At 44.8% G+C, this 14,898-nt stretch overlaps 1 protein-coding gene across 2 annotated transcripts in view; it reads left to right on the top strand.

Moving 5' to 3' along the window:
* Positions 1 to 14,428, top strand: part of tmem154 (transmembrane protein 154) — a 70,756-nt gene extending 56,328 nt beyond the window's left edge. Inside the window, exons 6-7 of one of the 2 annotated variants that reach the window (XR_010975858.1) lie at positions 10,328 to 10,489; positions 12,824 to 14,428. Coding sequence is in view for 1 of the 2 variants with exons in the window: in XM_068040958.1 (XP_067897059.1) it covers positions 10,328 to 10,343 (16 nt within the window). In the remaining variant the exon portion in view is untranslated. Of the gene's footprint in view, positions 1 to 10,327 lie in introns of both variants that reach the window. The other variant, XM_068040958.1, reaches the window with a different exon arrangement.
* The last annotated feature ends 470 nt before the right edge of the window (positions 14,429 to 14,898 follow it).

Consider the following 14,898-nt stretch of genomic DNA (forward strand, 5'->3'; position numbering starts at 1 on the left):
GGAGAGGTGTAGGGAGGGTATTCCAGAGTTTAGGGTCTAGGTAAGTGAAGGCACAGCCACCAATGATGGAGTGATTAAAAACAGGGATGCTCAAGAGGCCAGAATTAGAGGAGCACAGATATCTTGGAGGGTTGTGGGCCTAGAGGAAATTGCAGAGATAGGGAGGGGCGAGGCCATGAAGGGATTTGAAAACAAGGATGAGTATTTTAAAATCAAGACGTTGCTTGACCAGGAGCCAATATAGGTCAGCGAGCACAGGGATGATAGGGAAACAGGACTTGTTGCGAGTTAAGATATGTTCAGCAGAGTTTTGAATGGCGTCAGGTTTACGGAGAGTAGAATGTGGGAGACCAGCCAGGAATGCATTGGAATAGTCAAGACTAGAGGTAATGAAGGCATGAATGACATAATTCGTGTTTCAGTAACCCAGGATTACCAAACGATAAATAACTCAAAGTTTGGTCTCTGGCATCAAGGATAGAATTTCAGGGAACAGCACCATTGAGGCAAGTGTTTCATGGGCAGGAGAAGCTGTATGTGAGGTTTCACTCCTGGCATTCTGCATAGTCTTTTCAAATAAAAAAAGTGTTGAGATACACCTGATATAAGCACCAATATCTCATCCAGCACTGCTCTAGTGATAAGTTTGCAAAGGATTCACAGTTCCGACAGCTGTCTTATTATAGCTTTGTTTCAGTCATAATTTCAGAAAGGACTGACAGTTCTGGCAGCTCCCTGACTCTAGTGTTAAATAAATTACCCCCCTCATCTGGTCCATTAACTAACTACATGACTTTGAATTCTACCCTGTCCATGTTCATGTTGAATTTAAAGCAGTGTTACAGTGGAACCCATAATTTGAGCACTGAGCTGACCATATATCAAAATGTGAGATCTGCTTATTACTGTACTATGGTACACATATCACACTAGGAGTGGGTGGGGATCAAGGGGGTGAGTTAACTGGTGCTGCAACTCTTAAAAATTGTTGTTCACCTTAAAGATGTACTGCTACTGAGGCTAATGTAAGATCAAACTCTCAAACGGATGTAGCTTTGGATGTTCTGTCTCAGGACATTTTTTACCAGAAAAGTGGTCCTTTTTGTCATAAGGGGCATTCTGCTGTGAAGCACAGTATGGATGGAGACAATAGAAAAGCTCAGTGCCATTTCGCCTGTCAGCAGATGCAGGCGGAATTGATATGTCTTTGATCGGTTGTCAAGGCGAGTGTCCTCATTCTTTGCCAAATAATCTTGGAACAGCATCATAAGAGGGAGAATAACCAGCACTTTGGAAACTTGTCATTTATTTCTCTAATGCATAGACATTGGCTATGTTTTTGCTGACATGCTAATGCATTGGCCCTATGGTACAAAAGGTGCCAAGGTACAAAAAACATGAACACTGCCCACACAAGCTACCTGCGTGCTGCATTTTTAGATACATGCATAAGGTAGCAGCTAAGCTGTAAACTTGGGTAACACACAGCGTTTCTCATCCTCCTTATTCCAGCATATATAGATAATAGAATGCGGCAACTGCAGACATGAAATGGCATCAGGGCCAAGGCAGGGGTGGGTGTGTGATGGTGGAGCAGCAAGGATGCTTTAACTCCCAACAGGAAAAGAGCCCTGCTGACTGTGGACCTGGACGCAATTGTGGGAGCGGAGAAGGTCAGAGGCCTCTCCCAGCTCAGGGTTTCAATCATTCTTTATTTTTTATTCATCCTCTCCCAGCACACTCACTAATTCATTCACTAAAATACAGATATACTGTGGCCTAAACAACATAACACACAATATCTCAGCAGATAAGCTGTGTTTGAAATGCTTTCTTACTGGGAGCATTGTAAAAGATGTAATTCTTCAGATCCTATAGGTTCTTATGCTGAGGGGACTTTAGAGGGCAATGTGCACCCTGGCCCCAGCACCACACAACTCCCTGCATCACTACAAAACAGTAAATGAGCAATAGGTGGCCTTTAAAGAGCAGATAGTTCAGGTACAGACTAGACACATACCCACAAGTGGGAAAGGGAGAGCATCCAAAGCTAGAGTATCTGGATGAGTAAAAATATAGATATTAAAATGAAATAGAAAAATGAAGCTTTTGATAAATGTCAGGTTCATAATTCAGTAGAGAACCAAGCTGGATACAAAAATGTACAGAGGAGAACTGAAAAATGAAATGAGGGACCAAGAACAGATTAGGAGGTGACATAAAAAGAACCTAAAAATCCTTTATAAACACTTAAATAGTAAAAAGGTAGTCAAATGAAGGATAGGACCAAATTAAAGATCACAAAGGAAATCAACTTGTGGAGGCAGAGTAGTAGAGAAGTTGATAAGATAGAAATAGATAACGAGGAGGTACCTAAAAGCTTCTCAGTGTTTAAAGTAGAAAGGTCACCCAGTCTGGATGGGAAGCATCCTCAGTTACTGAAGGAAGTAAGGGTTGAAATTGTGAAGGCTTTGGCCACAATCTTCCAATCCTCCTTAGGTGTGGGAGTGTTGTCAGAGGACTGGAGGATTGCAAATGTTACACACCTGTTCATAAAGGGGAGGGCGAAAAATCCAACTAGTGCAGGCCAATTAGTTTAAGGTCGTTGGTGGAGAATCTTTTAGAGACATTGGGCAGAATTTTCGTCTGGGCACGAAAACTCATGCCGCCGGCAGTCATGCTGCTTTTCCATTGCCATTCTGACTGTTGTTAATTTTGCTCAGGAGGGAGGAATGTGGGACCCAGTAACCTGCTCATTTCATGTTGATGGCTAAGTGAGCTTGCTAACAACCTTGTCAGTTCGTCAAGGGCCAGTTTGGAATTTTAGTGGGGCACACATGTTACATGATGGATTCCGAACAGTCCGAGTGGAAGGAGGCGGTAACATAGTGGAGCGCCAGTCATGACTGTGCCATGATATTAGGTGGGCTCATAAAAGGGTGGCCAGCTGAGAGGGGCACTCATCCATTGGCACATTGGTGCCATTGGGTGAACAGAGTTAATGGAGCAAGTGGTCAATGTGCGCTCAGGCAGCTGAGGGGGTTGTGGGGCCATGAGAGGGGGGGTCCAGTGAGCATTGTGAGTGCAGCTGACCGCAAGCAAGGCAATAGCTGGATATGAGATTAAGATAGTAGGATTAAGAGTCGAGTAACAAAAAGGAGCAACATCCTCGGGAGCAAATGCAGAGCCCTGGGCATGAAGAGGGCAGTGGAGAGGAACAAGGGGCAGGAAGGCAATGAAGGCCATACCCTCAGCATCGCATGCACCACCAAAGAAGAAGCTACCTGGACGTGTAAAGGAATCAGTGCCGCAGACTGCTGCTACCTAGGCAGATGGTCACTGAGATTTGTGCCCTCATTGAGGAAGACCTCAGTCCTCACAGCACTGCTCACCATGCCTTACCAGTAACTGTGAAAGTCACTGTGGCCTTGAACTTCTTCACCTCTGGCTCCTTCCAAGAATCAGCAGCAGACCTTGGTGGTGTCTCTCAAACAGCAGCTCCCCATTGCATCTCGCAAGCCGCTGATGCCCAATTTGCAACAACAGGGTGGTACATACAGTTTCAAACAGATGAGGGCTGTGGGATTCACCTCCATCGCTGGATTTCTGCAGGTGCAGGGTGTCATTGATTGCACACATATGGCCATTAATGCACCAAGTGAGTGGCCAGTGAGATTCATCAACTGGAAGGGCTTCCACTCCCTCAATGTTCAGCTGCTCTGCGACCACAGCAAGAGCCTTATGCGTGTGTGCACTCACTTTCCTGGCACCTGCCATGACACCTTCATCCTCTGGCAGTCCAGGGTGCTGCAGTTCTTCATGTCACCTTCCAATTTTTGTGGGTGAGTTCTAGGGGAGAAGGGTTATCCCTTGAAGCGTTGGTTACTACCCGTTTATGTGACCCCGAGACGGAGGCAAAGAGATGATACGACCAAAGTCATTTACTCACCAGAACCACCATTAAACAGGCCATCAGGCTTCTGAAGATGTGGTTCCGGTGCCTGGATCAGTCGGGTGGTGCCCTGCAATACACCTGCAAGGGTCCTCATGCATTTTTGTGGTTTGCTGCACTCTCCATAATATGGCTGTCCAGAGAGAAGTGGACCTGGAAGAGGATGAGATGCTAGTTCAACAAAGTTCATCTGAGGAGGAGGAAAAGGAGGAGGAAGAGGAGGAGGAGGAAGATGCAGAGCACAGAGGTGCCCATGATGAGCAGGGAGATGGCTGGGGCTGATCAGGAATCAAAGCTCTCATCAGGATGCCCTGAACGCCAGGGCACATTTCACCTGAGTGCTAATCAACCAATATTTACAGTGTTAACAATAAATTACAAGTACATATTTACGTGCAGCAAACTCCAGTGAGCCACTCAGTGCTCTGACTGGCGCGTTGACCTCCTCTCGCTGCCACCTCTATGCGGTGCTCCCCTTGTGGCCTCAGTTGAGGTTAAAGCAACCTGCTCACTTGTGTCTGCTTGTGGCTTCGATGCATGTGGTGGTCATCCTCATTGTGGAGGTGCCAGTGGGAGCACCTCCAGAGGCTGCTGGACCGGCGTCAATGCAGGGGCAGCCTCAGTCACTGCTGCATAGATGGCCCCTCAGTCAGAGGTGCTAAGGAGGCCAATGATGATGATGGCACATCATGAGGTGTGGCACCCTCATCCTCCTTGGTGACAGCCTCAGCCTTTGGATGGCGCTCTGGATCACTGGAGGGGCCACCAACTGGGGCACAACTGGCATCCATTCCATGCATTTTAGTGCCATCAGCGCACTAACCGTTTGTCCATGTAAGTGCACTGTTTCTGTATCCACTCTGAGTGCTGCCATATATGGCTCTCCATGAGGTTGGCCACTCTCTTAATGGAGGAGCTCATGCCCTGAGCCATGTTGGAGCACATGAGTTGAATGGACTGCTCCATTTTCAGCCAATGACCCTGCACTGCCTTAGGGAACTCTGACATGTGGGTACTGTCTCACTCACGCAAGGAAAAATTATGAACTACAAGATGAACTGGTGAATCAAACTCAAAGAAGACACAAGATGCAGTAAGAGGTCAAGTGACCTCCCCTGTACAGCGAATACACATGGGAACTGCTGGAACCCTGAACAAATTGTCATGTCTGGTCTACTCCTGAGGTCCCCAGCATCACAGATGCCAGTCTTCAGCCAATCCGGTTCACTCACGTGATATCAAGAAACCTCTGAAGGCACTGGATACTGCAAAGGCTATGGGCCCTGACAACATTCCAGCAATAGTACTGAAGACCTGTGCTCCAGAATTTGCCGTGCCCCTAGCCAAGCTGTTCCAGTACAGCTACAACACTGGCATCTACCCACTATTGCGGAAAATTGCCCACGTATGTCCTGTGCACAAAGAGCAGACCAAATCCAACCCGGACAATTACCACCCTATCAGTCGACTCTCGATCATCAGTAAAGTGAAGGAAGGGGTCATCGACAATGCTATCAAGCAGCACTTGCTCAGTAATAACCTGCTCACTGATGCTCAGCTTGGGTTCCACCAGGGCCACTCAGCTCCTGACCTCATTACAGCCTTGGTCCAAATGTCAACAAAAGAGCTGAATTCCAGAGGTGAGGTGAAAGTGACTGCCCTTGACATCAAAGCAGCATTTGACCAAGTATGGCATTAAGGAGACCTAGCAAAACTGGAGTCAATGGGAATTAGGGGGAAAGCTCTCTGCTAGTTGGAGTCATACATAGCACAAAGGAAGATGGTTGTGGTTGCTGGAGGTCAATCATCTCAGTCTCAGGACATCACTGCAGGAGTTCCTCAGGGTAGTGTCCTAGGCCCAACCACCTTCAGCTGCTTCATCAATGACCTTCCCTCCATAATAAGGTCAGAAGTGGGGATGTTCGCTGATGATTGCTCAATGTTCAGCACCATTCCCAACTCCTCATATACTGTAGCAGCCCATGTGAAGATGCAGCAAGACCTGGACAACATTCGGGCTTGGGCTGATAAATGACAAGTAACATTCATGGTACACAAGTGTTAGGTAATGATCATCTCAAACAAGAGAGAATCTAACCATCTCCCCTTGATGTTCAATGGCATTACCATAGCTGCATCCCCCACTATCAACATCCTGGGGATTACCATTGACCAGAAACTGAACTGGACCAGCCACATAAATGCTGTGGCTGCAAGAGCAGGTCAGAGGCTGGGAATTCTGCAGCGAGCAACTCACCTCCTGACTCCCCAATACCTTTCCACCATCTACAAGGCACAAATCAGGAGTGTGATAGAATACTTTCCACTTGCCTGGATGGGTGCAGCTCCAACAATACTCAAGAAGCTCGACACCATCCAGGACAAAGCAGCCCACTTGATTGGCACCCCATCCACCACCTTCAACGTTTACTCCCTTCACCACTGGCGCACAATAGCAACAGTGTGTACCATCTACAAGAGGCACTGCAGCCACTCACCAAGGCTGCTTAGACAGCACATTCCAAACCCACAACCTCTACCACCTAGATGGACAAGGGCAGCAAATGCAGGGGATCACCACTACCTGCAAGTTCCCCTCCAAGCCACACACCATCCTGACTTGGAACTATATCACCGTTCCTTCACTGTCGCTGGGTCAAAATCCTGGAACTCCCTTCCTAACGGCACTGTTGGTGTTCCTACACCCCAAGGACAGCAGCAGTTCAAGATGGCATCTCACCACCACCTTCTCAAGGGCAATTAGGGATGGGCAATAAATGCTGGCCTAGCCAGCGATGCTCACATCCCATGAACGAATACTAAAAAAAGTGTTGAAGAAAGCATTAGGAATGTAAACGGACCATTCAGTGTTAACGGCTACCCCTCTTTAACAAGTTGGACTAACAATGACTTGGCAGATATGGAGACTCCAGACTCAAACTCAGGATAATGGGTGTGAAAAAGCACCACTTTATCAAGATGGCACAGAGATGATCAACATCCAAACCCATTGTCTAACAATGGCCACACCACCAACACCATTTATGAAAACACAATGGGAGAGAAACTTGGGAGACCTGACAGAAACCATGTCTCTGATAAGGAGGTTTTAATAAGAGGTATTTTCTGTGCAGAAAGCCAGAAAAACCAGAAGCCAGAAAGAAGAGAGATCCATTCCAGCAAGAAGAAGGACCCTGCCAGAAAACTATCTTTAAACTACCTAGAGGAAGAGATGAAAGGTGACCTTGAATCTCCCTACCTGAGAAATTGTAACAGGATTTTTGCCATTGAACTGTGACTGAGATTTAACCAAAGACGTCTGCAGCAAAGTATCCATCCACCTGAAACTTCCCAAAGTTTGATATCAGTGAATCAAGAAAAAGGAAAAACAGGCCTGCACAGTTCTTAAATCTTCCTCCTGGGCAAATAAGCAAGGTTTCACAACAAACTCTTTTTCAAGCCATCAGACCTAAATGCATTATATCTTTTAATCTCTATCTTTTCTTGTGTGTGTGCTTGTGAGTGGGTGAAGTTGCGAATATTTTTGGATATTGTTTAATAAAAAATATATCTTTCTTTAAATCTATGAGAAAACCTGCCATTTGTCTGTTTATTGACTGTTAAAATGCACAATTCTAACAAAACACACTGTCTTCGATCAGTTGAGAGGTAAAAAGTAGAAATCATCCCTTTCATTTCCCACCTGTCCATAACAGTACACGTCATGCTGCTGTTCAAAGTAGCCTTGCTTCTGACTCCTGAGGCCCTGCATCTGTGCCCAGATGATTCTGTCCACCATCCTCCGAGGGGGACTGCCCAAAGCTGCCTCTGTCTCTCTCACCTCTTCCTGCTCACTACTGCTGTGCTCTTCACCTAGTACCACCCTTTCTAATGCGTGCAAGGAGACACCAATCTGAATGAGGCTGTGCTGGTGGAGAGTATGTTTGAATGATGTGAGGGTGCTGGCTCTACTGGTTCAGCTTTGTTAGAGGATACCCGGTGATGATGTTGCAGCACTGGCTCCCCCTCCATGACTGGCTCTGTGGGAGACACAAGAGGGAGATCATGTGAACCTGCCTCTGACAGCAGAAGCCTCTGCAGAGCTGAGGCTTCCCAATGCAGATGAGGCCTTAGCATGCACTCCATCCCTTCATCTATACAATTCAATATCTTTTCACCCTCTCTGCCAGTGATTCCCATCTCTCCAACACCCATTTGGTCATGCAGGGCCACCCTGGCGATGTTCGTTGCTGCCTCCTCCATGACTGTGGGGATGGGGAGCTGGGGTACTCCTCTTCCTGCAAGCTCTCTCCTTTGCATTCTGTGCCCTCTTCCCCTGCAAGGATAAAAGAGAGAGATTATGCAATGCTGGCCTCTCTCACCAATGCCAGTGGCTTTTTTACATAAGACGCTGCCTGTATCAGTGCTGCCAGGTTCTCAACAGTACTAGGGTTCTGAGCCTTGCTGATGGGTCAGTAATTACCCTGGGCACACATTTCTCCCACACATATTCAGGAGCACCATGTACCCTCAGGCTGTTCAACTGCAGTGTCTCCTAGTGGCTGCAGACCTGGAGGCCTATCATCTGGGTGTCGCATTGCACTCACTTTGCCAGAGTGGAGAAGGTCATTAAAACTCTTCCAGCACTGCACCCTGGTCCTCCACATGACACTTCGGCTCCTCTACTTCTGCAACCTCCAGCCAGGCCAGTGGTGGCCAACGCTTGCCACCCTCTGGGAACAAGACCTCTCTCTCTCACAGCCTCCAGCAGCACTTTGAGGGCTGGATCTGTGAACCATGGGGAAGCGCTGCCCTGGGTGCCTGGCCTCTGCCTCTCCTCCTGCTTAGCTCGGGCTTCCATGCCATAGTAATGGCTGCCGTCATACTTTTAAATCAGGCCTGCATGTGACAAGTCTTTCCTCCATGTCACACCCGTCACTGCTAATTGGCCGCCAACCCCACACTCCAGTCAATTAGCAGCCCACCTCTGCCAAAATTTTGGGCTACGCCCATTTTCCACCACCCCCCCCACCCCAACCCCCGGTTGGGGTTTGGGACCCAAAAATGGTTCCAATATAGGGTTCCCGACCCTGTCCAATGGGTGCGAAATTCATTTGCATAGCTCCACTTCTACACAGTGTCACAGTGGCAAGAATTATACTATAGCTGATGATACACATCTCGAACCTCTTTCAGAAGGTTCTCACAACCAGTGGCAGACCTCACAGTGGAATTTGTGTTGTTGTGGCATGATTTTGTGGTGTTTGGTTTGTTATTGGATATAGAATTGCTTAACCTTTACAACATGGAAAAAAAATCCTACTTCGATATGTTCATTGACTTTCTGCTGAAAGCTGCAGAATGATTTACATCTGCAATTTTTTGTTTGTGATTTTATTGAAAAATGTTAAAATTATGAATGTCTCTCTTGGAGGGTGTGCGGGGTGGTGGAAGGGAAAATTGCCAATGCCAAACTTTGTACATTCAAAGGATGTGCTGGCAGAGGCACAGTTTTTAAAATTTGTATTTAACCCCTTTTACTTTGGCAGTTTTACATTCTCAGATACAGAAATCACTGTTCTAGTTAAAATTCTAAAAACTGCCTCTGTTTTTGTCCTGATAGTGATGAACAGATTTCACAGGCTGTTCCTACAGTTATCTTCCCTTTGCTCCCTCTCTCCCGAAGTTGCTAACTGTTTCTGGGAATGGCTTCATAGGTGTCAGGAGTTGTCAGTACCTCACCCACTACCCAAATGGCAGTCTTCATATGTGAATTTAGCCAGTGAGTGTTAGCAGGCAGTTCATCCATGGAGGGCAACATAGCCAATCCCAATCCTGTCCGAATCTGATGTCCCCACACACAGAAGTTCTAGTTGATGTAACTGGTCAGTGAAAAGAAGCAGCGACCCATGCTGCTTTTTTCCTTTCTCTTACCCAGGGCAAATTTTCATGCCGGAATTGCTGGCCTAGCTGAGGTCAGCTCAACCAGCGCAAACAAATTAAACCTTCTGATCTCTATGCCTTAATTGTACAGGAGCTGTGTCTTTACCTAGTATATCTTCACAACAGTTTAAAGAATGGAAAAATAAGTCCAAGTCACTTTCTTTGTCGTGGACTTTTGGAAATCCACCAAAGGCAATTTTCATTTGAGTTAGAATTTGTAGAATCTTGTCATTTCCAATGTTGAACAGATGCGGTTTCAACTTCTGTTTGCTACTATTAGCCAACATTGAATTTTCTATAAGTGCTGCATTTACTTGGTCAAACAGAGCTCTGTGAATGGTGGTGCGGGGATGAAGGGGTACATTATTTCTTTATGAGCTGAGCAAGCTCCTTTGTGACTGATAATTGTCTGTTTTTCAAATTCTTTTACAGTGACCCTGAATTATGAAACCTTTCTTCAAGATAATTGACAAAGACTGATTTCTATCATTGAACATAACAGTTCATTTGCACAACAGCATGAGTGTGATGATTTTGCTTCTTCTTTTTCATAATGTCTGTTTATGGATTGAGCTTTAACAAATTTCTTAAACAGTAAGTGTTGTGTTTAGTTTGTTGACCAATATTTTTTATTAAAAGATGCAAAGAAAGAAAAAGAAAAAAACTGCAAAAGCTGAACATCTGAAATTTGAAAAGTAAATTGATGGAAATATACAGTGAGGTTGTAAACATCTGAAGGAGTAGATTAATGAAGGGACTCCATCTGAAACGCTAACCTGTCTTTTTTCTCTTCTGCTGCTGTCAGAACTGTTTATTCCTAGAATTTTGTTTTTATTTTAAATGTAACTGTTTTATAAAAATAGTTTGGTTCATTGTTAGTGATTCCTGCAGAAATGTCTTGAACTTGGCAAGCTTTGCTCAGATTCTGTTTTGAGGATGTAACCTGCTCAACAAGATAAAGGATGATGAAACAAGAAGTGAAACAAATGTTAGACTGAGAGGAACAAATAACATGCACCATTCCAGCCCAATCTTTTGCACTTGTTAGATAATATTGGTGTTGTTTCACTCTGCTCATTCTATTTATCACAGCAGCCCACCTGAGCCCCTGCCCTAACCCCACAACCCCTTCATCCCCTTCACATACCCATCTACATCTGCTTCAAGACATACACCGTCCACACTGCATCTCTGAACTGCTGACAAAGCCATGCTAACAAAGGTTGAGGATGAATAATGTAAGAGCTACCGTTAAGTGGACATTCATATAGATTTTACAGGGTTTGTGCAAGAAATGGGCTCCTTGGAACAAATGGGCTTTGCTTACAACATGCTTGCTTATATTACAAAAACAGAAAATGCTGGAATACTCAAAAGGTCTGGCAGCATCTGTGGAGAGGAAAGCAGAGTTAACGTTTCAGGTCGATGTCCTTTCATCAGAACAGCTTATGTTACATTCTTACGAAACCCAACTTCAGCACAGAAACCACTCAAACTTTCTTGGAGGAAACTATTATCGCATAATTCTTTCAATTCCTTTCAAAATCCTAAACACCTCAGTGAAATTGCCCCATACTCTTCTACATTCCAGGGAATACAGTTCATGTAATCTGTCCTCATCCTCTAACACTGGAGCCCTGGTAACATTCTGGTGAATCTGCACTGCACTCCTTCCAAGTATATAGATTCTTTCTAGGGTGCGGTGTTCGGAACTGTACACAGTATCCCATTCTAAGCAGCCTTTGCAGCTACATTAGTCAGGAGAGGAACTTAAATCCTAACAGCCAGACTAGAAAGCCACATATCCAAGCTTGCCCATGGCACATAGATTGGTGGCAAAGCAAGTAGACATTGATAGATCAAGTAAATGTGACAGATGGATTTCAACACATGTAAATGTGATGTCATCCATTTTGGACCAAAAAAGAATAGATCAGCTGCTTTTTAAATGGTGAAAAGCTAGGAACAGTGCAAGTCTAAAGAGATTTAGGTCCATGTACACGGATCACTAAAATGTATTAGGTACAAAAAATTATCAAAAAAAGAACGCTGGCATTTTTAATTATAGAGCTAGAATGTAAAGGGAAGGAAGTTTTGTTACAGCTGTAGACCACATCTGGGATACTCTGTACAGTTCTGGGCACCGCACCCCAAAAAGAATCTATATACTTGGAAGGAGTGCAGTGCACAATCACCAGAATGTTACCAGGGCTCCAGCATTAGATTATGAGAAGAGGTTACATAAACTGGACTTGTATTCCCTGGAATGTAGAAGGGTAAAGGGGACATTTCATTGAGGTGTTTAGGATTTTGAAAGGAATTGAAAGAGTAGATAGAGAAAAAAAATGCTGCCTGTTGGGTAGACTAGAAAAGGTGGACATAACCTTAAAATCAGAGCTAGAACATTTAGAAGAGCAGTTAGGGAACACTTCTTCACACAATGGTTGGTGGAAGAATGGAACTGTCTCCCAAGGAAAAGCAGTATGTGCTTGCTCAATTAAAATATTAGTAAATCTGAGATTGATAGATTTTTGCCAGCCAAGGGTATTTATGGACATGGAGCCACGGCAGTAGATGGAGCTAAGATACAAATCAACCATGATCTCATTGCTTGGCGGAACAGGCTCAAGGGGCTGAATGGCCTCCTCCTATGTTCCGAATATGACCAGTATCTGATGAGTCCTTCTTGATAGTTTGTAGTAATGACATTTGACCACATGATTACATCAGCCACTTGTACTAAATTGACAATAGTAATCTATGCAATAGGCAGACACATGGGAATCTTTGCTCTGATTATGTTTTAGTTTAAAGAGATTTTAATTTTATAAGTCACTACTTTAGATCCACAGTAGAAACTGGTCTTGTTGTTTGATGGATGCTGCCTGACCTGCTGAGCATATCCAACATTTTCTGTTTTTATTTCAGAAATTATTACACCCATTTTCCGAGCAGAAAATGGGGATGAAAAGGATCAATTTTGGGACGGAAAGTTCTGCAACTGCATTTCGGGGCCGGCATATTGGTAAGGGTGGCTTTGCAGGAGTCCTGGGCAGACACCTTCAATAGACATTGTGTTCCTTGCATATGTTAATGAAGGGCTTAATTCCTGTTTTCGGATACCTTTACCACATTGAGCTGCCTTATCACATTTCCAGTCATGGCTAAAAAAAAAATTCACAGCTTGACGTGGAGTCCGGAAGTGTAGGAGTGCTCCTCCCAGTTCCACAGCACTCCTGAGGGCTGATCTCCCTCCCCTTACCCTTTCTTCCCCCTTCCCTGGGACTTATCTGAGAGTAATTCCTAGTGACTGACACGAAACACAAAAGTCCGAGTGTTTCAAGCCTGTGTCCTCAGTACCTTGCTCTGCGGCAGCGAGGCCTGGACAACGTATGTCAGCCAAGAGCAACATCTCAACTCATTCCATCTTTGCTGCCTCCGGAGAATCCTTGGCATTAGGTGGCCAACATCCCCAGCATATACACCCTACTGAGCCAGCGGCGCTTGAGATGGCTTGGAAGCCGCATGGAAGATGGCAGGATCCCCAAGGACGCATTGTACAGCGAGCTCGTCACTGGTATCAGACCCACCGGCCGTCCATGTCTCTGCTTTAAATATGTCTGCAAATGCGACATGAAATCCTGTGACATTGATCACAAGTCGTGGGAGTCAGTTGCCAGTGATCGCCAGAGCTGGCGGACAGCCATAAAGGCAGGGCTAAAGAGTGGCGAGTCGAAGAGACTTAGCAGTTGGCAGGAAAAAAGACAGAAGTGCAAGGAGAGAGCTAACTGTGTAACAGCCCCGACAACCAATTTTACCTGCAGCACCTGTGGAAGAGTCTGTCACTCTAGAATTGGCCTTTATAGCCACTCCAGGCGCTGCTTCACAAACCACTGACCACCTCTAGGCGCTTACCCATTGTCTCTCGAGACAAGGAGACCAAAGAAGAAGAGATTCCTAGTGAGACAAGTGTCCCAAAATGGATCTTGTTGAAATGAATGAACTGTCCCTTGAAGCACTATAGGTGCCAATAGCTCACTCAAACTATTGAAATGAGGCTCAAGGTCACTGTCTGTAGCGCAGACCCATTTCTACCCCAGGGAATGAGACATGCTGTAGGTAGGCCTAAGAGCAGAAGACAAAAACGATTCAAGCAAATCGTCATCCTGACTGCACTTTGCACTCTTTGCTGTATTTATATTTTTCATCCAGTCATTAACAGGAGCTAAAAGGTCAGTGCAAATATAAACCAGGGAATCCCATTTGATACATATACTGACTTTTTCCACTAGATTAATTCTGGAAGAAAACATAACCACACATTCTTTAGTTTAAGACAACAAGCAATTTTAAATTAGGTACCTCTGTAGTAAATATGTGTGTTTTCGTTGCAATACATTGTCAAAAGTTTTTGTATTTTTACACATTTAGTGAAGCTGATAATTCATTTTATAATAAAAATTATTTCTCAAAATTTTCTCTTCAAACTTAGCAATCCTAAATAATAATTAAAAAAGGATCATTCTTATTCAACATCTTTAGTGTTTTGTCTTTATTGAAGTCAATATGTCCGAATTGGACCAAGAAAATATTTGCATATTAAACTTAGTGTTCACATATCTGGATTTTTGTCATTTTTGATTAGTTGCCATAACTCCATCTGTGTTCATCAATGATTTTACAACAAAAGATTAACTTGGCAGACAGACATAAAGGGGGTAATTTTTAACCCCCACTGCCCCACCATTGGGAGAGGATGTGGGTGAATAAATTGATAAAAAGGTGAAAGCCATTGCAAATGCGCCAACTTCAGGTTTAACAATGGCGAGATTGGGAGCGTCCTAGTAATCTGGTCCGGAGAGGCGGGTCAGTTATTTTAATATTTAAATGAGGCTCCGTTCCTCACATTTTAGGACGATTTAAAGTTAATGGCTGTGATTTCCAGGTTATGGGAAACCCAGTCACTAAAGAGAGGGCGCAGCAGGAAACTGCTTTTCAGAGCA

The sequence above is a fragment of the Heterodontus francisci genome, chromosome 1, assembly GCF_036365525.1.
Source record: "Heterodontus francisci isolate sHetFra1 chromosome 1, sHetFra1.hap1, whole genome shotgun sequence".
Classification (NCBI taxonomy): Eukaryota; Metazoa; Chordata; class Chondrichthyes; order Heterodontiformes; family Heterodontidae; genus Heterodontus; species Heterodontus francisci.